Source organism: Alexandromys fortis, unplaced genomic scaffold (assembly GCF_014885135.2).
Source record: "Alexandromys fortis isolate MF-2015 unplaced genomic scaffold, M_Fortis_MF-2015_v1.1 scaffold_218, whole genome shotgun sequence".
Lineage (NCBI taxonomy): Eukaryota > Metazoa > Chordata > Mammalia > Rodentia > Cricetidae > Alexandromys > Alexandromys fortis.
The window spans coordinates 873,762-901,342 of NW_026068112.1; the positions used below are offsets into that span (position 1 = coordinate 873,762).

Here is a 27,581-nt window from a genome sequence, read left to right on the forward strand (position 1 = left end):
CTTCCAAGAAAATGTTTTCTTCAACCATGTAACACAAATACAAATTTTAATTTCAGCTTTAATTTTTACCTCTAGAACTCTACTACATGAGATTTTTAACTTAATAACTTTCAGAAATTTACTTAAAATAGAATCTTTAAAAATGACAGTGTATAGTCCCAGGATTGTAGTATATTCCTGTAATTCTAACACTTGGGAGGCTGTACAAGTTTATCCTTGGCTAGTTAGCAAGTTGCAGACCAATCAAGGCTACCTGAGACCCTGGGGTTTTTTTGGGGTGGGGGTTTTGCCTGATAATTTAAAAAATATATCAAAAAATATTTAAATCAGGTGATTTGTTTATCAGAGCTCAGTATACACTGTCTACTCTGGAGCTATAAAATGGCAAACAGGGAGGATACTGGATGCCTCTATCCTGATGACCCAAATTGGGAGGACCAACAAGATAGGGGAAAAGAGATTCCCACAAGTCCTTGGACTTTTACACCACGCTCCATAGCACGATGTATGCCACCCCCTCATAAAATGTAACATAAACATTTTTAAGGCAACAGAAATTTTTTTTCAGAAGTATTTTTTAAAAAATTTTTTCTTTTTTTTTTTTTTGAGACAGACTTTCATGTAGCCCGGGCTGGACTCCTCTAGCTAGCAGAGAAAGATATTGAACCTTTTTTTTTTTTTTTTTTTTTTTTTTAACAGGGTCTCTCTGTGTAGCTCTGGCTGTCCTGGAACTCTTCTGTAGACAGGGCTGGCCTCGAACTCACAGACACACTAGCATTTGCCTCCCTGGGCTTAACCTTGAGTTTCTGACCCTCTTGCCTTCACCTCCCCAGTGCCACCATGCATCATTTATTCTAAAATTTTACTTTTATTTATATTTTGCGACACGGTTTCTGGCTAGCCTGCAGCTCGCTAAGGAGACCACAGTGGCCTAAAACCCGCCTGCCCATTAAATTCTTTTAATGGCTGATTCTGAAGTCTCAACTGTCTCAGAAAACAGACTTAAATTTCCTTGCACTCTGGTCCCAGCTCATCTGTTAACATAATTCAACCAGCCGTCGGCACAGAATAAGCGAACCGTCAGCACTATGGCGCCGGCCACCGTTGCCCCTCAGGAACCTCGGGGACACGCGCGCGCACACACAGCCTCCCCACCACAGGGACCCTGGGAGGGCGAGGGGCGGCGGGGAGGGGACGAAGGGGTGAAAAAGCTGAGAGACCCGAGCCCAAAGTAAACATAAATTACGTAAAGCCTGAGAGACCGGGCGACGACGACCAGATGAGGCGCGGTGCACTGCAGCCGCTTCAGCTTCAACGCGTGGGCGCTGCGTGGGCGCTGCGCATGCGCCTCAACTGTCTCGGGCACGTGGCACGCCCTTTGACCTTCAGGCGAGATCGCGCTTCCCGCCAAAAGCTGCGCAAGGCCTGCTGGGAGCTCCGCTCGCGGGCTGCACGGTCGCGCTGTTCCCAGCAGGTGTTTAGGCCTTCCCAACACGAGCCTCTCCTCGGGAGGCCACAGTGTCTCCAGACACCATTTGCTCTGGCTTTGGTGGTTTTCTGGCTGTAGATTTTGTTCTAATTTTTAGAATTATTATTGCGTGTGTGTGCCCTAGTGTGCACACACGGGCCAGAGGACAATATGCGCGTGTGCAAACCTCAGCGCATGCGCGTGGGAATCAAAGGCTAACGTGAAGCCAGTTTTCCCCTTCCAGCATGTGGAGCCCAGGAATCTAGCTCGGTGGTCAGGCTCATCAACAGGGGCTTTTCCTGCCGAGCCATCTCACTCACCCCAGGACTTTTTATTTTTGAGACTTATTCTTCCTGTGTATCCGAAGCTGTTCTCCAATTGTCCTCCCTGCTTTTCCCTCCCCCCGTAACTGGATGTCCAGCCCTATGTCACCATCTTGCTTTACTTAGATATTTCTTCTAATCTAACTGGGGCAGTGTGTAGCTTTGAAAACAATTTATGTCTCATTTAGAAATAAAATTATTTGAGCCACAGAGAAACCTTGTCTCGAAAAACCAAAAAAAATAAAAATAAAAAAATAAAAAAAAAGAAATAAAATTAAGTTCTATTTTTGGAGTGGCCAGTTCTGGCATTCAGGTTTGTGGGTGGTTGCCAAACTGCTGGTGCTTCTTCAGGCTACCCAGAGGACCCCAGCAGTGCTTCCCACAACTGTTTTGAAAACACAGTTCCCAGGCGGTCAAAATGTCTCAGCTGGGTAAAAGCACGTCCTACCAAGTGAGGTGAACTGATATCGATTTCTGGAAGCCACCAAGTGAGAGAAGAGAAAGGATTTTTCACATGTGCCCCTTAGCGTGTGTGCCCACACAGGCAAATAAAGAAAGATTAGGGAAGACGACACCGTTCTAGAGGGAAAAGGCTGTCTGAGAAGCCTGACGGAACCGATGCGTCTGTGGGTGGGAGGTTCTATATGGAGACTCTGTGGTTCTCACAGTTGGAACGGCATATGCCATGTGTCAGTTGTGGTTTCGTTCTGCAAGAAGCAGGGCAGGCTTCAGTCAGCACGGCCATGGCTTTGTTCGACTTTATTTCTCTGTGGATTAGCAATCTCTGTCACGGAGCTCTGAGCTCTTCTTTGGGGATATCAGTACTTATTGACTAGTGTTAACGGCCACCTATAAACAGACCCCAAAGCTTTTACTAGTTTGTGTGTGTAAGTGTCTGCATGTATGTATGCGCACCACGTGTGTGACTGGTGCTCTCAGAAATCAGAAGAGGAAACTGGATGCCGTGGAACAAAGATTACAGATGGTTGTGAGTCACTATGTGGGTGTCAAGAAATGAACCAAAGTTCTCTGTGAGAGCACCAGTGCTCTTGCCCAGTGAACCATCTCTCCCTCTCCAGCCCCCAATAGAGCAGTTTGAACCATAGAAGAAGCATTAGGATGAAGTGTAGTTGGAGACTGTATGGCAGGCAGCGGAAGCTTCTTCCCTTACTGTGTAGTCTCTCATAGGCTTTGACATAGTTTCGTCAAGAGGAAATGAACACCACAGATAGGGAAAGGCTGCCCAAAGTTATTAGTGTAGGAGGTATGTAGCTCACAGGATGTAGCTCACAGATAAGCACTAGGGAAAACTGACATGTTAAACACACGGGCTGTCTTTTCAAAGGGAGAGGTGTATACCTGTTTTCCACCCAGAAGGCTAGGAACAGACGTGGTGAACTTTGCACTATCTGTGTGGCCAGGCCACGCCATCTGCCCCAGACCCTTATCTTGGGCTTGTCTTACTTCATCTACAGTGCTATCGTCTTCCCCCAGACCCTTATCTGGGGCCTGTTTCCTCAGCTAACCTATCATTATGGAAGACATCACTTGTGCTTTACAAAGAGTTTTGATGTAATCATGTCTTAAGCTTTCTTGTATACATCAGATTGATTATCAATATAAAGCCTTGTTCCAAATTGTGCTGTCCTTAAATATGCCAAAAATTAACTACCTGCTGTCAGACTCTCGAAGTTTGAACCAACACCAGTTACTGAGTCATTTTGAACGGATCTATCTTCTTTCCTCTTGTATACCAACACTTGGTCTTGGTGGTCTCAGACACCCCCACAGTTCAGTATGAAGAATAATGAAGACTAAAATGTTGTTTTCAGGATCAAAAATGTTGAAAATCTTACTCTAATGTTTACCATGTTTTTTACTCACATTTAAAAACTTCCAAGAGTTTTCAAATATTACATCTCTTCTCTAAGAACCTTGTGAGAGAGACAGGTATCACCCCTTCCTGCATTCTCTCTCTTCCTCCTCTGTCCACCCCCATCCCTTCCTCCCCAACCTCTCTGTTTTTCTTTTTTCTTTTTCTTGTTTTTCAAGAAAGGGTTTATCTGTAGCTTTGGAGCCTGTCCTGGAACTAGCTCTTGTAGGCCAGGCTGGCCTCGAACTCACAGAGATCACCTGCCTCGGCCTCTCAAATGCTGGGATTAAAGGCGAGCACCACCATCACCTGGCTATTGTTGTTTTTTTTAAAACATGGAAAAAATAGACTTAGGCAAAGTTGGTTTTCCCACAACCACAAGAAGTATCAGTGCGGGCAGAGGGAGCCTCTATACCACCAAACCCTGGCATAATAAATTCCAATATAGCCTGGCATATTGAGGGAACTGACTCCAGCCAGCCTTCCTCCGACCTCCACATGTGGCCACATAATTTATAGAGCACTGGGAATAAACTCCAGTGAGTGTAAAGGGCACAGTTTACAGAAAGCAGGCATGGTTTCTTCTTCAAGGGAAGGGAATGACACCTTTGCTCCTGGAAGGCCGAGTGGAGCAGCCTGGTGGCCTGGTGATCTCTGCTATGCCATGGAACCAGCCTTCACCTGAACCCCCACCAAACCCATCCTCATGAAAGAGGTCCCACGCTCTCTGCATTCCCAGCCAGTAGAACCGTCTTTATGCTTGTTGTAAATCCCTCCTCCCTAGGCTCATGCCTGGGAGCATAGCTCACTGGTAGAGAAATTACTTGGCATATGAGAGATCCTGTCTGATCACCAATACCACAGAAATAAGTAACTAATTCCTCATAGGTGTTCAAAAACAGCTTGACTTTAAAAAAGAGAATTATTTAATGAGTGTTTTGCCTATACATATTTATGTGCATCTTGTGTGTGAGGTGCTTACTGAGACCAGAAGAAGGCAGTGGACCCCCCTCCCCCGGACTGGATTATGGATAGCTGAGAGCCACCATGAGGACTCTGGGCAATGAACCCAGGTCCCCTAAGAGAGGAGCAAGTACTCTCAACCACTGAGCCATCTTCCAAAAATACAAAAACCCAGTTTTACTTTTAATCATTTATATGCTTCAATTTTAAAAGATTTATTAAATAATCTTATGAATCAAAATACAATGTAGTCTTCTGGACATTTTACAATGTAACATCATTTTGTTGGTATTTTTTTCTTTTCAAGACAGGGTTTCTCTCTGTAGCCCTGGAACTCACTGTGTAGATCAGGCCGGCCTTAAACTCTGCCTCCCAAGTGCTTGGATTAAACACATGGGCCAATACACCCAGCATTTTTTTTAGTTTTTATAATATTTTCTTCATCACAGTGGCTACAGCTCATCACTAACATAGCCATGTTCATGATAGGGTATAAAGGTCACTAAAGAACATCGTGAAAAAAAGGCATGTGACAAAAATAGAGATTTGAAATGATTGATTTATTAAGCACTTTAGGGATATTATATTATAAATGGTTATTAGAAAACATAAAAACGACAGAGTAAGATATAGAAAGAGCAAACATGAATATCCCGGGGACTCTGACAGAGTTCCAGCCACAATACGGTCTTAACTTGTTTGCAAACTTCTCAGAGAGAGATAAAGTTACAAAGTGAACAGACTATAACCTAGTTAGTACATTAAATACACAGTTGTTTCTTCTGGCAGAGTCGGTAAAATTAAGTTAAAAGAGTGTATTTCGCCTTTATGACTTGTTAGAAAAAGGAGATGTGTTTAGATTTCTGGGTAAGAGCAGTAGCTAGCAATCCCACAATGGTTTTTCTTATTTCTTGCCATTCGGATATATCCTTGATCACCAAAGTTAAGGCCCCAGCTACAAAAAGAGAAAGAACATAAAATTATAAATTAAAACAATAAAACTGTATTATCATTATTTTTATCTCCTTGCTTCTCCCAAAAGACAAATATTTTTAATTAACTAATTAATTTTGTTTTATGAGTATTAGTGCTTTGTCTGCATGTATGTCTTTTTTGTTGAATGTCCTGGAATTGAAGTTACAGCAGTTGTGAGCTGCCATGTGGGTGCTGGGAATTGAACCCGGGTCCTCTGGAAGACCAGTCCGTGCTCTTAACCATTGATCCTTTTCTCCACTCTACATTTGTATATTTTTAATGCAGGATCTGATTATGTAGCCCTGGCTGGCCTGGAACTTCCTGTGTGGACTAGACTGAGTCACAGACATCTACCTACCTCTGCATTCAGAGTGCTGGGGTTAAAGGCTTGTTTTTAATGGTTTTTTTTTTTTTTTTTTTTTTTTTTTTTTGACAAGGTCTCTCTGTGTGACCCAGTCTGACCTTAAACTCACAGCAATTTTCCAGTCCTGACTTTCCAGGTCTGGGATTCCAGGTGTGGGCCACTACATACACTAGTTTCATATCTCTGAGCAGACACATCTAACAATAATAATACAAGATCCATTCCTGCCTTCTAAGCTTGCCTTCTGTAAGGGATGAGTATGGAATTTATAACTCTCCAGCTCTAAATATTTTTGCACAATAGGGTCATAGGTAATGATTTTTTTTTAGACAAGAGTCTTATGTATCCCAGGCTGGCCTTAAACTTACTATGTACTAAGACTTGATCCCTGGGATCCCACCTCCTGGGTAGTAGGACTATAGGCGTCATGTGTCACAATATGTGTCTTAAGGGTAATGACTTTGCAGCAAACACATTTCTATAGAGAAATCTTCTAAGAAGTATTTTTGAGCTACTACCATGAAAGTATCATATAGCAATGAATTCTAAAGTAAATGATAACTAATACAGCTGTAAATGACCCAGAAATAGATGAGATGCCTTCTGATTTAAAGATATCCCAAAGCCAGAGCGTCCTATGTTGTGAGGGATGTGTTGCCTGGCACCTGATAGAGGCTTCCAGGCTTGCTGTGTAAACTGGCGTCTGCCTGGGCACATAGCGCCACACAGTTCTAAACTCAATGCCGTGGAGATGGAAGCAGGAGGATCAGGAGTTCCAATGAACTTGAGGCCTGTCTGGGCTGTGCGTGAGCCTGTCTCAAAACAAACAAACAAACAAACAGACAAACAAACAAAGAAAACCAGAAGGAGGGGGCTTTCATGGAGGGATGGGGGAATTTGGAATGTGACTTAGGAGGGTCCTTTAAAAACTCAGTAAGCTAAGAGAGAAAAGATTGTTCCTATCACTGAAGAAACAAGCCAAAAAGGGTGTGCGTTAAAAAACGACAAATACAAAAGAAGTTCAAGGAGCAAAAAAAGTTAAGATGGTTCCACAATCAGCTGATCATTGAAGTGAGCGGGTAAATCGGTTCAGTTTCTCAGCTGCTTTTGCAATGGACCATACGAACACTACCATCTGTTAGCCCGTCACAATGAGAAATGTGTCCTTATCTGGAAATAGGGGCATTGGAGCCACCATTAGTTAGATTAACATGAAGTCATTAGGCCAGTTTAATCCAGCAGGACTGAAGGCAACACAGTGAAGTGAAGCCAGGTGAGAACTGAGAAAGCTGGGGAAGTACACAACCTTTTCTTCCTTTCCATCTTGTGTGTGTGTGTGTGTGTGTGTGTGTGTGTGTGTGAGAGAGAGAGAGAGAGAGAGAGAGAGAGAGAGAGAGAGAGAGAGCGAAAGAGAGACAGAAGAATCTTGTGCAGCTTAGGTTGGCCTTGAACTTGCTATGTACCAAAGGTTGGTCTTAAACTCCTGACCCTCCTGCCTCTACTGCCCAATGCCAGGATTGCAGGCATGTGCCACCATACTGCGGTATTTTTATTATTAATTAACTAGTTACTTAATTAATTTTTGAGACAGGGTTTCTCTGTATAACAACCCTGGTTGTCCTGGAACTTGCTCTGTAAACCAGGCTGGCCTCGAACTCACAGAGATCTGCCTGTTTTTGTCTCCCAAGTGCTGGGATTAAAGGTGTGCGCCACCACCATCCAGCAGTTATTTTATTTTTCAACTGAAACATATTTGATTAGAAATTATCATGCCAGGTGGTAGTGGCACCACCTTTAATCCCAGCATTTGGGGCTTGGGGCAGAGGAAGGTGGATCTCTGAGTTGGGGGCCAATCTGGTCTCCATACAGAGTTTTGGCAGGCGTAAGAGGTGTGGTCCTTTTGGGAGGCTTGTGTCACTGAGGATGTGTTTTAAGAGCATAAAGACATACACCATTTTGAGTTTGCTCTCATGGCTTTCTGCACATAGTTTAAGATTTGAGTTCTCGGCTGTTCCCGCTGCCATGCATGCTGCCACACTTCCCTGCTGTGATGGAAGGGGACTTTTCTCCCTCTGGAACCTTTAAGACCCAAATAAACCCTTCCCTGCTCATGCATTTGATCACGGTGACAGAGTAGTAACTGCTAGAGTGAATGAGGGACTTGCCAGGAAGCCTGGAGACCTGGGCTCGTCCCCAGAATCCAGGCATCCACTCACGCACACCCACACACATTGTGCACTTTCACACGCTCAACGAGAAGAGATAACAAAACACATGTGAAGAGGAGAGAAGAGCACCCATTCCAGTCTAGAGCGGGGCCAGGCGAGAGCTGAACCAGAGACAGATCGAGAAGGGGCAGAATCCAAGACAACTTGAGGCAAATTTGGTTTGACTTGTCACTTGATTGGCCCTGGAGAGGTCTGGGATAACTCTACAGCACCTTTTGGGTACCAGTGTTCTGTGATATGATTTACTGATATGGGAAATTCTGGAGGGAACAGCGTGGTGGAGAGAGAACTGAGTTCTTTGGCCTCGCTGAGTCTGGAGAAGTAAATGCCAGTGAGTGGCTGTGACTGGGTGAAGGTGGCGTTCTGGGCCGGTGTCACACAGGGTGGAGGGGAGTTGAAGGCCCGGTTTACAGGCAAATCATGCGTGGGACGGTGTAGACAAAGACAGAAGCAGTAATCTGGACCCCTGGGGCAGCAGAGGAGACCAGCGCCAGGGGCCAGGTAGAAGAACGGTGTCCCTAAAAGGGGCTGACAGCGCTGGGGACGTGGTTCAGAGGCAGAGCGTAGGGAGCATGTGCATGACCCTGGGCTTAAGCCCTAACACTGCAGAATGAAACTTACAACCATGAATATTTCACAGACCATAAAAGGAGCAGACAAGGAATGATGGGGAAAGCAAGGCAAGAATAGCAGTGTGCACCTGCAATCCCAACACTCAGGGCCAGAGACAATGGACGGCTGTAAGTTCAAGGCCAGTCTGGAACACTTGGTGAGTTCCAAAACACCAAGTGATATAAAACAGAATGAAGAGTATTATAGAGGACCAATCGTAGAAACAAAGATGAAGGCCGGTGTCTCAGTCACAGTTCCATCGCTGTGAAAAGACTTCACAACCACAGCAGCTCGTAAAAGAAAGCATATAGTTAGGAGTTTGAGTGCAGTTTCAGAGGGTTGGTCCAGTCATCGTGGGAGGGGGCATGGGCAACAACATGGTGCTGGAACAGTGGCCAAGAGCTACTTTCTGATCTGCAAGCAGAGATGGGGTGGGGAGCTGAGCCTGGCCTGGCTTTTTGAAAGCTTAAAGTCCATCCCCAGTGACACATTTCCTCCAAAGAGCCACGCCTCTTAATCATTTTTATCCTTCTCAAATACTGCCATTCCACGAAAACTAAGCCATTCTTATTAAAAACCACTGCCGAGGGGGCAGTGAGTAATTCCTATACATGGTCCTCCTTGTTGCTATGGTGCCCAGCATCCCAACAGCAAGAGCAGTTTTGCTGACGCACCCCCTCCCCCAGTCCTGACAACGGAGCTGACGGTGCCGTGCAAACGCAATACCTGTTTTTCACAAGCCAGTAGTCTTTGCCATCGAGGGTCCCGTAGCCAATCACTAGTACGCCATGATTTACGTTGCCAGTACAGGAGGGGTCGTCATAGACACCTGAGCATAAAACACAGACGGAGAAGAGACAAGTGCTACGGGCCAGCAAAACATACATGGACATCCGACTGCTTTTTATTAAGTGACTTGGATGTCACAATTGTTTGACATCAGTACTATTAGTTTCCCTGACAAGTTTGAGATCGATCCAGAACATTTATTATATTCATTCAGCACGTTTTTTGAATTCTCCCAATTTATGTACAATCAACTGTATCTCTTCGTATAAGCTTGTAAATTGTTTTGTCCGCTTTGAGCCTTTTCTAAATTGAATGCTCCTTAGTGCATGTTGTGGCTTTCTACCGTGTATAATGCGGAGTTCTGCCTTTAGTGGATGCTCAGGGTCTGTGTCATCGAGCTTAGTATAATGGCATATAGTTTTTAGTGTCAACCTTAGAGAAGTGTTACGTGCCCTCCTTTAAGTTTTCATAGTGTTGGCTGGCGAGATGGCTCACAGGTTAAGAGAGCTGACTGCTCTTCCAGAGGTCCTGAGTTCAATCCCTAGCATCCACATGGTGGTACATAACCATCTATGATGAGCTCCAAAGCCCTTTTCTGTTGTGCAGGCAAAATGCAGATAGAACACTGTATCTTAAAAAAAAATCCATAGTGCTTAAGATCACAGGCCAGAGTCTTACGTAGGCCCTCTAACGTAAGTCAGAGATGACCTTGAACTTGTGATCTTCTTGCCTTCACTTCCCAGGAGCTGAGATGACAGGCTTATAGCACCATGCCCAGGATATATGTGTGCTGGGAATTGAACCCAGGGCTTCATGTATGGTGAGAGAACATTTTAATCTGAACCACATCCCCATTCCTACATTCTTTTCTTAACCGTCAAATGGTGTTCCACGTTGTACGTGTGCCATCTTTTCTTTATCCACTCATCAGTTTGATTACAGACACACCCACCACACCTAGTGGCAACTCATATTTGTGTACGGATTATATGACCTGTAACATGGTTTTTCATTTGCATGGGTTTTAATCCTAGCGCCACCAGTTTCAGGCTGAGTGACTTAGTCGGGCTAACCCTTTTTCTTTAATTTTGTTTTTAGATTTTTTTTATTATTATTATTTTATGTGTGTGAGTGTTTTGCCTGGATGTGCACTACATGTCTGACTGGTGCCTGAGGAGGTGGGATCTAGGAACTGAATCTGGATCCTTTGCACCAAGAAGTGCTCCTAACCACCGAGCCAATTCTGCACCTCCAAGGCAGACAGGCAGTGTTCCTGTGTAAATTAGGGTCACCGTGCAGATGACATGAGATAAGATCTATGAAGAACTTAGTGGGGTGGTACTAATAGGCTTTGAGCAGTGGGGTTCACTAGTTAGAACGAGGTACGGGATGCTCAGTCGAGGCCAGAGCCTCCATGTTTACCGCTTTTGTAGAAGAAGAAGGAGGAATGGCCGGCATCGATGGCCACAGACACAGGTCCTTTAGTGGCCACCGCTTCCTTCAGTGCTTCCTCATCGCCGTAGGGGAGCTCCGTGTACCTTGAACATGTGGCAGCTCGGTTTTTTGCGTCATAGTGACACTTTTCATCCTAAAAAAATAAAAGCAAGAGGGCTGGAGAGATGGCTCAGAGGTTAAGAGCATTGCCTGCTCTTCCAAAGGTCCTGAGTTCAATTCCCAGCAACCACATGGTGGCTCACAAACATCTGTAATGAGGTCTGGTGCCCTCTTCTGGCCACCAGGCATACACACAGACAGAATATTGTATACATAATAAATAAATAAATATTAAAAAAATAAAAGCAAGCAGAAAGTCTACTCCAGTTTCCTGGATTCATATATAATTCCCCTCTCATTGTACCCTGTTCAGCCGGCTAGGATCCTCTCCCTCTCCACCACCTCTTTGTTGTTTTGTTCTGGGTTTTCCCATTTGGTGGTTAAAACATTGTCTTAAACTGGGTGTGGTAGCGTAGGGTTATAAGCCAAGCTCTGGACCAACTGGAGCCATTTGAGACAACATAAAACAAACAGACAGCACTCAGGAGGCAGAGGCAGGTGGATCTCTGTGAGTTAAAGGCCAGTCTGGTCTACAGAGTGAGTTCTAGGCCAGTCAGAGTTATATAGTAAGATTGTGTCTCAAAAGCAGAAAATAAACAAAAAATCAAGAGGTTACAAATATATGTTTGTTGAATATATGACTGTGCTTCCCCCTAAAATCATAACAGAAAAAAGGGGCTGAAAGAAATAAACCAAAATAATATTTTGAGACCAGGTTTCTCTGTGTAGCCCTAGCAGTCTAAGAACTCACACTGTAAACCAGGCTGGCCACTGTAGACCAGGCTGGCCTTGAACTAGTAAAGATCTGCCTGCCTCTGCCTCCCGAGTACTGGGATTAAAAGCAACAGTGCCTGGCTAAATGTGATTTTTTAAAAAAATTATTTAATGTGCATTGGTGTTTTGCCATGGGTGTCAGATCCCCTGAAGCTGTAGTTAGAGACACTTGTGAGCTGCCAAGTGGTTGCTGGGAATTGAACGCAAGTCCTCTGGAAGAGCATCCGGCGCTCCTAACCACTGAGCCACCTCTCTAGCCCCTAAGATGTGATTTGATTGCATTTATTTCTATGAGTGTGGAGGTCAGAGGATGACTCAGAGGACTTGGTTCTCTCCTATCACGTTGGACCAGAGATCAAACTCAGGTTTGTCAGCCTTGCCCACAGGTACCTTTACCAGAGGCACTTACCGGCCATCTTACCAGCCTGGAGGAATCATTTTTCTTTTCCCTTTTTTTTTGTTAAATACTCAACAGAATTTGTATGAAAACAAAACAAAAATCTTGTGGCAAAGAGGATAACACTGAGCCTTTTAGGCAGGAGGATGAGCTTGCTGATGGCCTGAGAATATCATTAACCATTGAAGGGTGCAGGACTGAAAAGCTGAATATCAGATAACACACAGAAGGCTTAAAAAATATTTTCTTTAAGCCTGTATTTAAATATGAATGTTACTTGCTTGTTTGAAAATATTTTCTGCTTTGGGCTTGGCGGCAAAACCCTATAATCTAGCATTTGTGAGGTATAGGCATAGGCATAGGAATAGGTATAGGGATAGGAATAGGAATAGGTATAAGGATAGGGATAGGAATAGGGATAGGGATAGGGATAGGGATAGGAATAGGCATAGGGATAGGGATAGGAATAGGCATAGGGATAGGGATAGGAATAGGTATAGGGATAGGAATAGGGATAGGAATAGGAATAGGTATAGGAATAGGGATAGGAATAGGGATAGGAATAGGGATAGGGATAGGAATAGGGATAGGGATAGGAATAGGTATAGGAATATACATATGCAGAAAAAACAGAAATTCAGAGCCTGCTCAGTTACAAAGTGAGTTGGAGGACAGCCTGGACTGCACCATGAGACCCGTAACAAACAACGACCCAAACTCCCACAGGTAGATTAGGAAGGTCACCGCGTCCCAAAGAGTACTCTTGATATTGAAGAGCTGCTGATGGGTTCTCAGAGGGGTCAAACAGTCGCGTTGGTGGTGCCCGTGTGGCAGTGTGTGTGTGTGTGTGTGTGTGTGTGTGTGTGTGTGGCGGGGCGGGGGGGGGGAGGGATGGACTCACACAAGGCAAGTGAGACGCACCGTGGCTTTGTAGGGATAGGAAGTGTCGGATTCGATGCCGCCATTGTCGATGATGTACTGAAAGGCCTCGGTCATGAAGCCACCCCCGCAGCCTTTATTTCCGTATTTTTCTGTGGTTGAGCAATCCACCAGGTTCTGTGCACTGAGAGACACCAGCTTCCCCGTTTTCAGCTTCAGCTGCGCTTCGAGGGCCCCCACGGCACTGAAAGCCCAACAGGCCCCACAAGAACCCTGAAATAGAGAAGTCGGTCTCAGAATCAGTAAGAATAGCTTCCATAGCTTCCATAGCATAAAGACGGCTCTAGCTCTGCCAAGAAGAGCTTGCTTCCGAACTGATGCCTCTTTATCTCTCAGACGAAAGGAAGACGTCGAGAGCTTGCATCACACCAGATATTTCGAGCGCACTGAAGGTACGCACCAAGCATGTGCAAAGTCCCAACTATCTTCCCCTCTAAGGAAAACAGAGGCCACAGGTCTTAGGGTCTCAAACCCAGGACAAGTGGCTGAGGTTCCTATTTAACGTATCAAAGCAGATCTGGCCACCAGCTTCTCCCAGCATCCCTCAGTCCCTACCTAATACAGGGTATGGTTGGTAAACCCCATCCCCTACCCTAAACTTCTCCAGTCCAGGGGCTAGGCTGCCCTTCCCCCAGTTGTCTTTTCTTATATAATCCAGACGTTTGGTTACCGGCCCTTTTTGTCTCGCCCTTACTCCCCTGGCATTCCCCTCTCCCGGCTCACATGGCCGAGCTCAGGGTCATGCTCTCTCTGGACTCTTCTAGGTGTCCCTGCCCAAAAACCTTCTCCTCCATCAAACCTAGGAGCAGCCATCTCCTTCCCTTTTTAATTCTTTTTTTTCATTCAACAGGAAAGTGATTTGAGAGGAGACAGAATAATTCAGGCCAGCTGAGCTGAACAGGAGGGACAGACAGAGGCACTTTTGTTGGGGGATTTCTGATCACACTGTGAACCCCAAGTTTGCATTTGTGTTAATTAAATAAACTTAACCTTGAGAGGCTGCATTAACTACTAGTTGACAGAAAGCAATCATAGCGCACCAGAAGGCATCTGGAAGGGACAGAGACACAGGAAGTAGTAGAGTGGGTTTTGGAGTGGTGCAGCCTTTTCTGGTTTGCGGGGACACCAACAAGGAGAGGTTAGTTAGTTGCAACTCAGCCTCTCTGAGCTAGCAGGTTTTCACCTCAGCCTTTGAATCGCGAACCTTATTTATAAATAGAACAATAGATATTTTGTTAAAGCTACCTTTAGAGACAGTGACAAAAGGGTGCCTGCAGGGTTGTCACCAGGCTGCAGCCTGAGCAGTTGGGACAGAACCGGTGCCTGCAGGATTGTCACTGGGCTGCAGCCTGAGCAGCCAGGACGCTGATCGGGAAGCAGGCCAGTACCTGCAGAGTTGTCATTGCTGGCTGAAATAGCAGTAGCTCAGCCACTGTGCAAACGTTAAAACAACACACTTGTATTCTGTGCACCTCATGCTGTAGAAAGGAGCCGTTAGTGCACATTGTAAACAGCGTGGCCAGGACACACAGTGAATGACTTGCTAGTCAGAGTCAATGCACTGCAGGTGAGGACTGCAAAGCTCAGTGACCTGGGAAGCAGGCAAACCAGATGCCCAGAGGGGTGAGAATGAGATGTGCTCAGGAGGTCATGGGGCGGGGTCACTAATACCAAGAGTCTCACAGACAGGGCAGACCCTGCCCAGAGGCCAAGGCTCAACTCTGGAAAGATTGACTGCCTTCTTTTTTTCACACCCTATAAAGCCTGCTGCCCAGAGATGAGATGTAAGGCAGATTTCCAGAACATTCATCTGCTGCCTTCTCAGGCCACCAATGGTCAGAATAAAATGTAGCGTAAGATTCAATTCCTGGGGCTGGAGAGATGGCTTAGTGATTAAGAGTACTTGCTACTCTTGCAGAGTACCATGTATCCACATGGTGACCCACAACCTTCTGGAACTCCAGTCCAGGAGATTTGATGCCTTCTTCCGACCTCTGCAGGCATTGCATGCATGTGGTACAAGCACGCACACACACACACACAAAGGCAAACATGTGTACATATAAAATAAATTTTAAAATTCGATCTTCACAGATCTCAAAAGAATGGTACTCAACTTCATATGGAAAATCAAAAAACCCAGGATTGCCAAAACAATCCTGTACAATAAAAGAACTTCTGGAGGCATCACAATCCCTGACTTCAAACTCTACTACAGAGCTCCAGTACTGAAAACAGCCTGGTATTGGCATAAAAACAGACAGGAGGACCAATGGAACTGAATAAAAGACCCAGATATCAATCCACACACCTTCGAACACCTGATTTTTGACAAAGAAGCAAAAAATATAAAATGGAAAAAAGAAAGCATATTTAATAAGCTGGCATAACTGTATGTCAACATGTAGAAGAATGAACATAGATCCATATCTATCACCATGCCCAAAACTCAAGTCCAAATGGATCAAAGACGTCAACAAAAAGCCAGCCACACTGTTGGACAGTGGTGGCGCACGCCTTTAATCCCAGCATTTGGGAGGCAGAAGCAGGCGGATCTCTGTGAGTTCGAGGCCAGCCTGGTCTACAAGAGATAGTTCCAGGACAGGCTCCAAAGCTACAGAGAAACCCTGTCTCGAAAAAACAAGAACAACAACAACAACAACAACAAAAAAAGCCCAAAACAAAACAAAACAAGCCAGTCACACTGAACTTCATAAAAGAGAAAGTGGGAAGTACACTTGAACCCATTGGCACAGGAGATCACTTCCTAAATATAACCCCAGCAGCACAGACACTAGGAGAAACAATTAATAAATGGGACCTCCTGAAACTGAAAAGCAAAGGACACGGTCAACCAGACAAAACGACAGCCTACAGAATGGGAAAAGATCTTCACTAACCCCACATCAGACAGAGGTCTGATCTCCAAAATATACAAAGAACTCAAGATATTGGACACCAAAAGATCACATAATCCAATAAAAAAAAAAATGGAGTGCAGACCTACACAGAGAACTCTCAACAGAGGAATCTAAAATGGCTGAAAGACACTTAAGGAAATGTTCAACATCCTTAGTCATAGAGAAATGCAAATCAAAACAACTCTGAGATTCCATCTTACATACTTGTTAGAATGACCAACTTCAAAAATACTGATGACAACTTATGCTGGAGAGGTTTTGGGGAAAAGGAACACTTCTGCGTTGCTGGTGGGAATCCAAGCTTGTACAGCCCCTTTGGATGTCAGTGTGGCGATTTCTCAGAAAACTAGGAAACAACCTTCCTCAAGACGCAGCAATACCACTTCTGGGTATATATCCAAATAATGATCACAAGGACATGTGCTTAACTATGTTCATAGCAGCTTTGTTTGTCATAGCCAGAACCTGGAAACAACCTAAATGCCTCTTGACTGAAGAATGGATAAGGAAAATGTGGTACATTTACACAATGGAGTACTACACAGCAGAAAAATATAACGACAGCTTGAATTTTGCAGGAAAATGGATGGAGCTAGAAAACATCATTTTGAGTGAGGTCACCCAGACACAGAAAGACAATTATCACATGTACTCACTTATAGGTGGTTTTAAAACACAAAGCAAAGAAAGCCAGCTTACAAACCACAATCCCAGAGAATTTAGACTACAATGAGGATCCTAAGAGAGACATAGATCTAATCTACATGGGAAGTAGAAAAAGATAAGATTTCCTGAGTAAATTGGGAGCATGGGGACCTTCGGGGAGGGTTGAAGGGGAGGGGAGAGGCAGGGAGGGGAGCAGAGAAAAATGTAGAGCTCAATGAAAATCAATTACAAAATAATTTTAAAATTTGAAAAAGATTCAGTTCCTATTTCTGCTCATTGACATCTGTGATGTCAGGCACCCACAAATTCCAGGGTTCTGCCACAAAATGATGATTCACATGAAAGAGCTTTAACACTAGGGTGACTGTTTTCAAACATTATTATCATAGAATCTAAAAAATATTTATTTCCATATATGTACGTGTGCATGGATGTGCAGATGCCCTCAGAGGCTAGAAGAGGGTGTTGGATCTCCTGAGGCTGATATTACAGGCAGTTTGTGGGTTGCTTGTTGTAGATGTTGGGAACCAAACTTTGGTCCTCTGGAAGAGCAGTAAGTGCTCTCCACTGCTGGACCAACTCTCTAGCTTCTATGATTAGATGTTTTTTTGATCACCTGGGCAGTGGTGATGCCTTTAATCCAGCACTCAGGAGGCAGAGGTAGGCAGACCTGAGTTTGAGGCCAGCCCGGTCTACATAGTGAGTTCCAGGACAGCCAGGACTATACAGAAAAACCCTGCCTCAAAAAACAAAAACAAAAACCAACAACAACAACAACAAAACCCAAATTTTTTTCATCAAAAGATATTTTGTAGGCTGAGCATACAAATGACATATTTGATGAGGGGCTAATATCCAAAATATGGCGTGAACTTAGTTTTGTTATGCTGTGAATTCGAGGCCAGCCTGGGCTATGTAGCCAAAATAAAGAAATACGTAAAAAGAAATAAACAACAGCAAAACAAACAACAACAAAACCCTTAGAATTTAGTTGGGAAGATGGGAATAATAAAAACAGTCAGAAAGCAGCCAGGAGACAGTGAGGATCCTGCACAGTTAGATGCAGGAGGGGAGCATTGGGGCCAGGTTCAGGGGCTGGTACCGCTCACCTGGTATTTCACTTCTGTGACACACCCCTTCTCTCGCCAGTCCATAGAATCAGGCAAGTTCTGTTTAGAGTTAAACTTGTAGGTGCCGTTTCTCTGCAGCTGGCTGCGAGGAACTCTCAGAGAGGTCCTCATGCACGAGATCTCTTCCTTGGTCTGCAAAGCAAGTAAATCACACGTTTCACCTAGAGAAGTTCCCCTTCTCCCTCCTTCCTCCCGCCCTCCTCCTCTGTGCACGCCTTTGCAGGGACTGGGACACATGCACCAGGGCTCACACGGGGAAGTCAGGGGACATCTTGTAGGAATGGGTTGGCTCCTCTACTGTCTGGGTCCCCCGGGTTGACCTCAGGCTGTCAGGCTTTGACAGCAAGTGCCTTTCCCTGGTGATGCTTGCCTATCTGTTTTATTTGATCCTAGGGATTGTAAACGTGAATACATTTTAAACTAAGAAAAATGAGTGGTTGTGGCCCTCGTGTAGATATAGCTTGACTATGAAACAAACTGTCTGTGGGACCTAACATTGAGGTGAACTGTCTGTCTGTGGAGCTGACTGTGAGAACTGTCTGTGGAGCTGACTGTGGGGTGAACTGTCTGTCTGTGGAGCTGACTGAGAACTGTCTGCTATGGAGCTGACTGAGAACTGTCTGTCTGTGGAGCTGACTGTGAGAACTGTCTGTGGAGCTGACTGTGGGAACTGTCTGTGGAGCTGACTGTGGGGTGAACTGTTGTCTGTGCAGCTGACTGTGGGGTGAACTGTCTGTGGAGCTGACTGTGGGGTGAACTGTCGTCTGTAGAGCTGACAGAATCTTACAAAGCAGTGTAAAAAGCAAGTCAGGCTGCTTTTCCTCAGAACTACAAAGAATATTGCTACATATAGCTGGGCAGTGGTGGCACTGCCTGCTTGCACGCCTTTAATCTTTGTGAGTTCAAGGGCAGCCTGGTTTACAGAGCTAGTTCCATGACAGGCTCCAAAGTTACAGAGAAACCTTGTCTCAAAAACAAACAGACAACAATAACAAAACGAAGGATAGTGCTACATCTAAGTAGAAATTGGTTTCCAAAGATGTCTTCTTCTCTACTAAGATTTTTTTCCTTATTGATTTTATTTTCTGCTCCAGCACTCCGTGTGTGTGTGTGTGTGTGTGTGTGTGTGTGTGTGTGTGTGTGTGTAGGCCAGGAGCTGACTTTCAGTGTTCCATTACCTTCCACCTTATTATTTAAGACAGGGTTTCTCGTTAATCTTGAACTCTTTCACCTACACCAGCTGCCTGCAGGCACCAGGATAGCCTTGTCTCTGCACCCTGCACAGCAGCCTGCAGGATAGCCTTGTCTCTGCACCTTACACAGCAGCCTGCAGGATAGCCTTGTCTCTGCACCTTACACAGCAGCCTGCAGGATAGCCTTGTCTCTGCACCTTACACAGCAGCTGCAGGATAGCCTTGTCTCTGCACCCTGCACAGCAAGCCCTCACCCACTGATTCATTTTCTTATGTAGGGATTTAGTCTTTAAGTATTGTGATTCTTAACTTTGATTGTATTATACCTTTTTGTTGGTGGCAGTGTTTTTGGTTTTCATTATGTTTTGGTTTGGTTTTATTGTTGCTATTTGTTTGTTTTGTTTTTCAAGACAGGGTTTCTCTGCCTAGCCCTGGATATCCTGGAACTCACTCTGTAGACCAGGCTGGTCTCAGTATTTCCTGTAAAGAAGGGATTTGGTAGATGTGGTGTGTAGTTCTAACCCTAGCATTATGAAGGTAGGGGGAGAAAAAGGATCCAGGTCATTCTCAGTTATGCAGACCGGTCCAGCCTCGGCTGCCTGAGGCTGTTAGACTGAGCAGGAGGGGAGGAAGCTGTTTTTATTTTATGCGTGGGCTTGCTCACACCTCAGCACACGTGGTGATCGAAGGGTAACCTGAGGAGGTCGGTTCTCTTCTGGCATCACGTGAGACCAAGGGAGCAGATTCCGGCTGTCATGTTTGGAGCCATCTCACACACTCCCATCTTCTTTCTCTTTTACTTTTCTTACTCATTTTGTAAAAAAGATTTATTCATTGTTTTTTTGTATATGGATGTTTTGTCTGCATGTATATCTTCACAAGACTGTGGGACCTTGGGCATGACAAGAACACACACATCTAGGACTGCCCAGGAGAGGAACAGCTGGAGAACTGCCGTAAACGGGCTGCCCATGCACGCTTAGGCACACCAGAAGAGGGCAATGGATCTCGTGGACTACAATTACGGGTGGTGGTAAGCTGCAGTGTGGGTGCTGGGACCTGGACTCAAGACCTCTGGAAGGACAGCCAGTGCTGCCCTGTTGTTTATCCTTGTCCTCCCAGTGTGCCTTCAGATCACTGTTGGTGACACAGAAGCCAAACTTGCCCAGCCGTGAAGTAGGGACTGTTTGTGGTTTACCTACCATGTCTCCCATATGGTTCATGCTCACGTCATAAGAATGCATTCCCATGGAATATTCCAGATTGTGACGCATCACGAACTTCAGGTTCTTTTCCCAGATGAGACGTCGTGCGTCTTCTTCATTCTGAAACAGAAGGAAAGTGCATGCCAGTGGAATTTATATTATTAATTTTAATATTCTCTCTGTGCATGTGTCTCTCTCTCTCTGTGCGCACGTGCGTGTGCACACGTGTGTGTGTGTGTGTGTGTGTGTGTGTGTGTGAGCCTGTGGGTTCAGGTATCCACAGAGACCAGAAGAGGGCATCAGATTCTGTGGAGCTGAAGCTTCAGGTGGCGAGGGCTGGGAACTGAACCGGAGTCCTCTACAAGATCATCAAGTGCTCTTTACTGCTGAGTCGTCTCTCCAGGGTTCTAAGTAGTATTCTACTAAATGTGGATCTATCTAGACGCATGTAAACAAATGAATTTCCCGAAACAACTGCTAAAATCACATTTTAATTTAAATTCTTGCTCTTAATTTTTAGATGTTTATTAATATATAATTTATGATATACATAGTAAATTTTCTTCTTTTTCCTTCCTTGCTTATTGTGAATTTGCTTCTTAACACTCCAAATGTTAGAAGCTTGTTTGACGTGTGTCCCTAATAGGTAACAGGCTCTAATCTGTCTAGATTTTTCTTTTCTTTTTCTTTTTCTTTCTTCCGTTTTATTCTTTTTCTTTTCCTTTTTTTTTTTTGGTTTTTTAAAGACATGGTCTTATTATGTTGCGTTGGCTGTCCCAGTAATTCACACTGTAGCTCAGGCTGGACCCAAACTCACAGCAATCCTCCTGTCTTGGCCTCCTGCATGCCCCCAACACCTGGCTTTGTAGATATTTATAAGATTCTTTCTTGGGGCTGGAGAGGGGACTCAGATGATAAGAGCATTGGTTGGTCTTCCAGAGGTGCAGGGTTCAGTTCCCAGAACCCACGTGGCAGCTCACAACTGTCCTTAAGCCCAGTTCCAACGATTCTGACTCCTTCTCCTCACCTCTACAGATACCAGGCACACACGTGGTGGTGCACATACATACGTGTAAACAAAACACTCAGACATGTTGAGTAAGTAAATCTTAAAAAATTCGTTCTCACTCCTGCAAAGCAGGTCAGCTGATTATAAATTTCTGTTTTTCCAGCTATTTTAAGCTGTTACTTCATTTTCTCCTGGTATCCATTGTCCTAGTTAAGGTCACTAAGGTGCCCAAACACTGTGCCCAAAGCAACTTGGGGAGGAAGGGGTTTGTTTGGCTTACGCTTCCACATCAGTGTTCATCACTGAAGGAAGTCAGGACAGGAACTCGGACAGCACAGAAACCTGGGTTGGAGGCAGGAGCTAATTCAAAAGCCAAGAGGGGAGCTGCTTAGCCTTGCTCCTCCTGGCTTGCTCAGCCTGCTTTGTTATAGAACCCGGGACTCCAGCCCAGGGACGGCACCACCCACAAAGGGCTGGGCCCTCCACCCCCAATCATTAATTAAGATGCCTTGCATACCAGTTCGTCTGAAGCCTGGGTTTATGGAGGCGTGTTTTCCACCAGAGGCGCCCTCTTCTCCAGTGACTGTAGCGTGTGTCAAGGCGACATAAACTAACCAGCACACCATTGCTGGGAAGCACGAGTTTGACCATTGTACCTCTAATTATAATTTTTTTTTTTGAGAGAGAGAGGATCTTCTGTAGTTCAGGGCCTTGAACCTATATAACTCTTCTGCTTCACCACGTGCTGGTGACAGGCTGCCCACCACAGCCCCTGCTACCGCTGGTGATGATGATTCTTATTCTTCTGGCCTCAAGCTTGCCATGTGGCCCACACTAGCAACTCTCACCACCCTCCTGCGCCTACCTCCTGGATGCTGGGGTTGTCCGCACGCATCACCACACCTGGCTCCAGTACCAAAGTTAACTGGGCTTTTGTGATTTTTTTTTCTTAAAAATCTTGCACTTCCAGCCAGGTGGTGGTGGCGCACGCCTTTAATCCCAGCACTCGGGAGGCAGAGGCAGGCTGAGATTTGTGAGTTCGAGGCCAGCCTGGTCTACGAGAGCAAGTTCCAGGACAGGCTCCAAAACTACAGAGAAGCCCTGTCTTGAAAAAAAACAAACAAACAAAACAAATCTTGCAGTTCCTTATGTGTGTCTGAGTGTGGGTTTTCACATTTTCCTCCTTAAGCTTGGTTTGAAGACTCAGGAATATTTTTATAACTGAAAATTCTCAGCTGCATCTTTTCATATATCATGTGTCCAGCACTCTGTCTGGCTCTCAGGTGCAGTCTGGAGACTCAGACTCTCTTGTCTCCTGCTGCTGTCTGGCTAGACTCCACCCCATTTTACTTCTGTACGCTGCTTTCTGTGTGAATGTCTTAACTATTTGCAAGGTCAAGGGTTTGGAGATGGGGAGGTGGAGAGTGGTAAGAACGCCTACTCTTCTTGCAGAGGACCTGGGTTTGACTCTCAGGACCCACATGGTAGCCCACAACTGTGTGTAACTCTAGTTCCTAGGACGCAGTGCCTCTTCTGACGTTCACAGACATGCACATAGTGTAATACATCCCGGCGCGCATGCGCACACACACAGACATGCACACATGCGCGCGCACATACACACACACACACACACACACACACACACGGACTCATGGTCTCTCAGCTGAACCCAGAGCTTGCCAGTATAGCTAGTCTGGACAGGGAGCTGGCCTGGGGAATCCCTCCTCTCTGCCTTCAGGGTCCTGCCGTTACAGGCAGGCTGAGGTGCCTACCCAGTGTTTGCATCTCAACTCTGAATGCTTGTATGGCATTGAGCATTCACCCATTGAGCCGTCTGCTCAGTCCCTAAATGTTTTTATATAATTGTAGATGGGATTGTTTAACAGTGGTGTGTGTGTGTGGGGGGGGTGTTGATGGGATTGTTTAACAGTGGTGTGGGGGGTGTTGATGGGATTGTTTAACAGTGGTGTGGGGGGGTTGTAGATGGGATTGTTTAACAGTGGTGTGGGGGGTGTTGATGGGATTGTGTAACAGTGGTGTGTGGGGGGTTATAGATGGGATTGTTTAACAGTGGTGTGTTAAACAAAAAACACACAAAACAAAAACAAAAAAAAAACCCCAAGAAATTCAGAGTAGTACACGGGATTGGAAGAATTAGATTCCTGCAATGCCCAAACTATCCAACAGCTTATAGACTCCATATAATCCCTGCCAAAATTCCACTAGCATTCTTCACAAACACACAAAACAGTCCTGAAAGTTTAGTGGAGCCACTGACCTCAAACTTCCAAGTCTCGAGCAACAGAACCAAAGTGGGGACATCACAGGACCTGACCTCAAAGGCACCACGGTCCACAGTGACGGAAGCACGGAGGGTGAACGACGGAGTGCCCAGAGGCAAGCAGGTGCATTTATCATCAGTTAATTTTTGACAAAAATGCTCAAAATACAGACTGGGAAAGGATGGCCTTGTTGCTCTAACTGTGGGAATCGTGATTCATGCGCAGAAGTTTGAAACTGGGTCCCGCCCTGATGTACAAGGATCATCCACAATTGATCAAAGGATTAAAAACAGGATGGTGGGATGGCTCAGTGGGCAAAGGCACCTGAAGCCAAGAGTGACAACCCAGAACCAGGTGGTGGAAAGCGAGAACGCTCCCAGGTTGTTTTCTGAGTGTCTCATAGGAGCATGTATATAAATCAACAAAAACATAAAACTGACAGATTCAACGCAATGCCCACCAAAATCCCAGAAAAATTCTTCGAAGACCTCGAAAGAACAGTACTCAACTTCATATGGAAAAGCAAAAAACCCAGGATAGCCAAAACAATCCTGGGCAATAAAAGAACTTCTGGAGGCATCACAATCCCTGACTTCAAACTCTACTACAGAGCTCCAGTACTGAAAACAGCCTGGTATTGACATAAGAACAGACAGGAGGACCAATGGAACTGAATAGAAGACCCAGATATCAATCCACACACCTTCGAACACCTGACTTTTGACAAAGAAGCAAAAAATGGAAAAAAGAAAGCATATTTAACAAATGGTGCTGGCATAACTGGATATCAACATGTAGAAGAATAAACATAGATTCATATCTATCGCCATGCACAAAACTCTGTGGTGTGTGTGTGTGTGTGCGTGTGTGTGCGTGCATGCTGGTGTGAGCATGCCACAGTGTTCATGTGGAAGTCAGAGGTCTCCCCTTCTACCATGTGAGACAGGGTTTCTTGTTTGACCCTGCGTGTGCCAGGCTGACGGCTCACAAGCTGTTTCTGCACCTCACTAGGAGGACACACTACTGCATGCACTCTTCCCTCAGCTCTGGATGATCCGAACTCAGTTCCTCATATGTGTGACAAGCACTTTACCCACTGAGCTGTCTTCACAGCCAAGAGTTTCTGTTCCTCAAACGTGCCAAGTGTGATCTCTCCTCAGAGTCCTGTCCTCATCCCCCGGTCTGCCACCCATTCTGGCTGTTGCCCTGTTTCTGCCAACACTCTGCTGAAATGGCACCTTATCTGTGGGGCCCTCCCTCGCCCTCCTACCGCACTCTTGTCATCCACCACGCTGTGTCTGCTCACTGACTAGTGTGTCCTGTCTCGCACACTGCACACTGCGGCATGAGCTCCGAGCCACACGAATGTGCTTTGTTTCTATGCAAAGCAGGCATCTGTCCCGAAATAAGTACGCAGCACTTCAGAAAACCCTGCTCGCCCAGACGTCGCCTGGGATGGGGAAAGAGCACCGTGCAAAAGCGTCCTGCTTGAGAAGCAGCCCCATCTACCTTCTCCTTGTATTGTTTGCCATGGAATTTCTTCCAGAGATCCCAGTGATAGTCCAGGGTAGGGTCTCTCTGCAGTTGCTCCGTTGCCAGGGAACACACGAGGGGCACACAGAGCAGCCATCTCACTCTGCTTAAAGGGAAGGGGGCAGAGGAAACACAGCAGTCAGTGGTATGATTTTCATCACATAGGTCCCTTTTCTTCGTTTGTTTTATTTATAAAGACAGGTCGCTCTATAGCTCAGGCTGACCTGGAACTCAACCATGCAGCCCAGGCTAGCCTTGAATTTGTAGCAATCTGCCTGACTCTGACTCCCAAGTGCTGGGATTGGAGGTACAAGTATGGACCACCTCCATGGATGTGGCAATGTAATCTCAAAACAGAAAGTAACCGTGTGACATCTACCAAAGGAACATATTCCTGTAATACAAGGAACTTCTGAGAATGTACAGGCAGAAGAAGGAATTATGTCCAAAATGCTATTCTGAATACTTTTAATATTACATTGATACTTTTAATGTTTCAGTCGCTGGGCAATGGTGCATGCTTTTAATCCCAGAACTCAGGAGGCAGAGAGAGTTCAAAGCCAGCTTGGTACAGAAAGAGTTCCAGGACAGCCAAGGCTACACAGAGGAACTCTGTATCAAAAAAACAACAAAAACAAAACAAAGAACCCTTCCTTCTGAGGACATTCCTCTGTCTTAAACACCCATTTAAATATTTAAATTACTACACCCTAGTGTGTGCATATACTGAAACACTACTTAGGACCTCATTAATACTTAATTTCAAAAATAAGGCAGGTGCGGTGACAGGTGGCTGTACTCCCAGTTTCCGAAGAAGCTGAGGCAGGAGGATTGCTTGAACAAGGTGTTCAAGGCCTGTTGGCCAGAACAGATAGATCACATCTCCAAAATCAACACCTAGCACTCTACCACAGAGCGCTTGCCCAGTGACTGTGTGAGACCCGCGCTTGCCCAGCGATGGCGTGAGACTCACCCTGACCCCAAACACCAAAACAGCCCAACAGATACGCTTTCCCTGGAAAAGAAAGTTCCAGACACCTTGTGGGAGAGCTAAGAGACAACTCAGCTTTTAGATCGAGCAGTCTTATGTTATTTTCCTTCTCCACTTTTCTTCCCAATAAATCAAGTATCTGTCTCAAAGTGGGCACCCCCAAAAAATCTGTCTCAAAGTGGGCACCCCAAAACAGCATTTTCTCACCAGGTGTGGAGGCCTACACTTGTGTACACTCTGGAGGCAGAGGCGAGGCAGGGGTAATATTACGCAGTTGCTGCCAGCAGTCAAATCTAAGAGGTGAGATCCTATCTCTAAACGACAGCATGCCCAACACCCCCTCTGTTTCTGTATTTGACAGAAATTCAGTAGTCGTCTGGAACTGGATCTTTTCCATTCAGAAGAGCTTGGATTTTAACCATGCGAGCCTTTGGATCACGCTCACAGAAACCCAGGTTCCAGGGACCTCTCCAAACAGACCCTTCCGAATCAGAAAACAAGACGCCCATGGGGACTTTTGTTTTCAGCTTACTTCCTGAAAGCAAAGATTTAAAAACCTGGCAGTCTGGCTGATGAAAAGATAGAGAACGTTTAAGACCAAATATGTGAACAATCGAAATGAAAAAGCAGAAGGTACATACAAGGCAGTACGGGCGAGAGTCCCCATGGTCCCCGGAAGTGTGGTCCTCACTCCAAAGACGTCCCAGGCGGCGGCAGGCTGGGTGAGCCGACTTTAAGAAGAAATGGAGCTCGTCACATGAAGCATCCACGATGAGGAAGTGAACTTTCATTTCGGTTTCGTGTGAAGCCCTCAGCACAGAGCGAGCAGCTGCCTCGCGCCTTCCCTCTCTCACCGAAGAGCCACGTGAGTGCAGGGAGCTGGCCAGAGGAGCCCGGTAGAGACCATCCATAGAATGACCTCAGTGGGGAGTGGAACGAGGTTTTCCTCCAACCCCTCATCATTTTGATGATCCGTTTAATTCACAATGTCGGTTCTGAAACGGAAAAGTTTGGATTGGGTTCCTCAAATCTCAGTGCCTTCCTTAGCAGTCTGCGGGGTTGTTTTCACTGCGCTCTGGCGAGTAACCCTGGCAGCGCTGTACGCTGACCCCGCCTTCTCTGTTTTCCACTGGTCTTATAATTTTGCTTCTCCTGATTTTTTTTTCTATTTGAAAATTTAAAATGTTAAAATAGAAAATTTTTATTCAGGCCTGGTATAGTGGTTCTACGTCTGTAATTCCAGAACTGAAGGCAGGAAGAAGATGAGTTCAAGGCCAACTCAAGCCACCAGAGACTGTTTCAAAACAAACAGGCCTGGGGAGACAGGCTCAGTGGTTAAGGGCACTTGCTGATTTGGCAGAGGCCCCAGGTTCGGTTCCCAGCACCCAC

General features: G+C 45.5%; 1 protein-coding gene across 2 annotated transcripts; it reads right to left on the bottom strand.

Annotated features, from left to right (window-relative positions):
- Window positions 1-5,168: 5,168 nt before the first annotated feature.
- On the bottom strand, window positions 5,169-26,981 carry Ctss (cathepsin S). Of its 2 annotated transcripts, none has more exons than XM_050124679.1 (8): window positions 26,834-26,981; window positions 25,178-25,304; window positions 20,372-20,494; window positions 17,956-18,108; window positions 13,242-13,472; window positions 11,018-11,183; window positions 9,533-9,635; window positions 5,169-5,582 (listed from the first exon to the last, which is right to left on the bottom strand). In XM_050124679.1, exons 1-8 carry the CDS (start codon window positions 26,857-26,859, stop codon window positions 5,483-5,485), a joined length of 1,029 nt encoding a protein of 342 aa, XP_049980636.1. In that variant the 5' UTR covers window positions 26,860-26,981; the 3' UTR covers window positions 5,169-5,482. The 2 variants fall into 2 exon arrangements, with proteins under 2 accessions (XP_049980636.1, XP_049980634.1); XM_050124677.1 differs by having other exon boundaries at window positions 25,178-25,307; window positions 26,834-26,965.
- Between the last annotated feature and the right edge of the window lie 600 nt (window positions 26,982-27,581).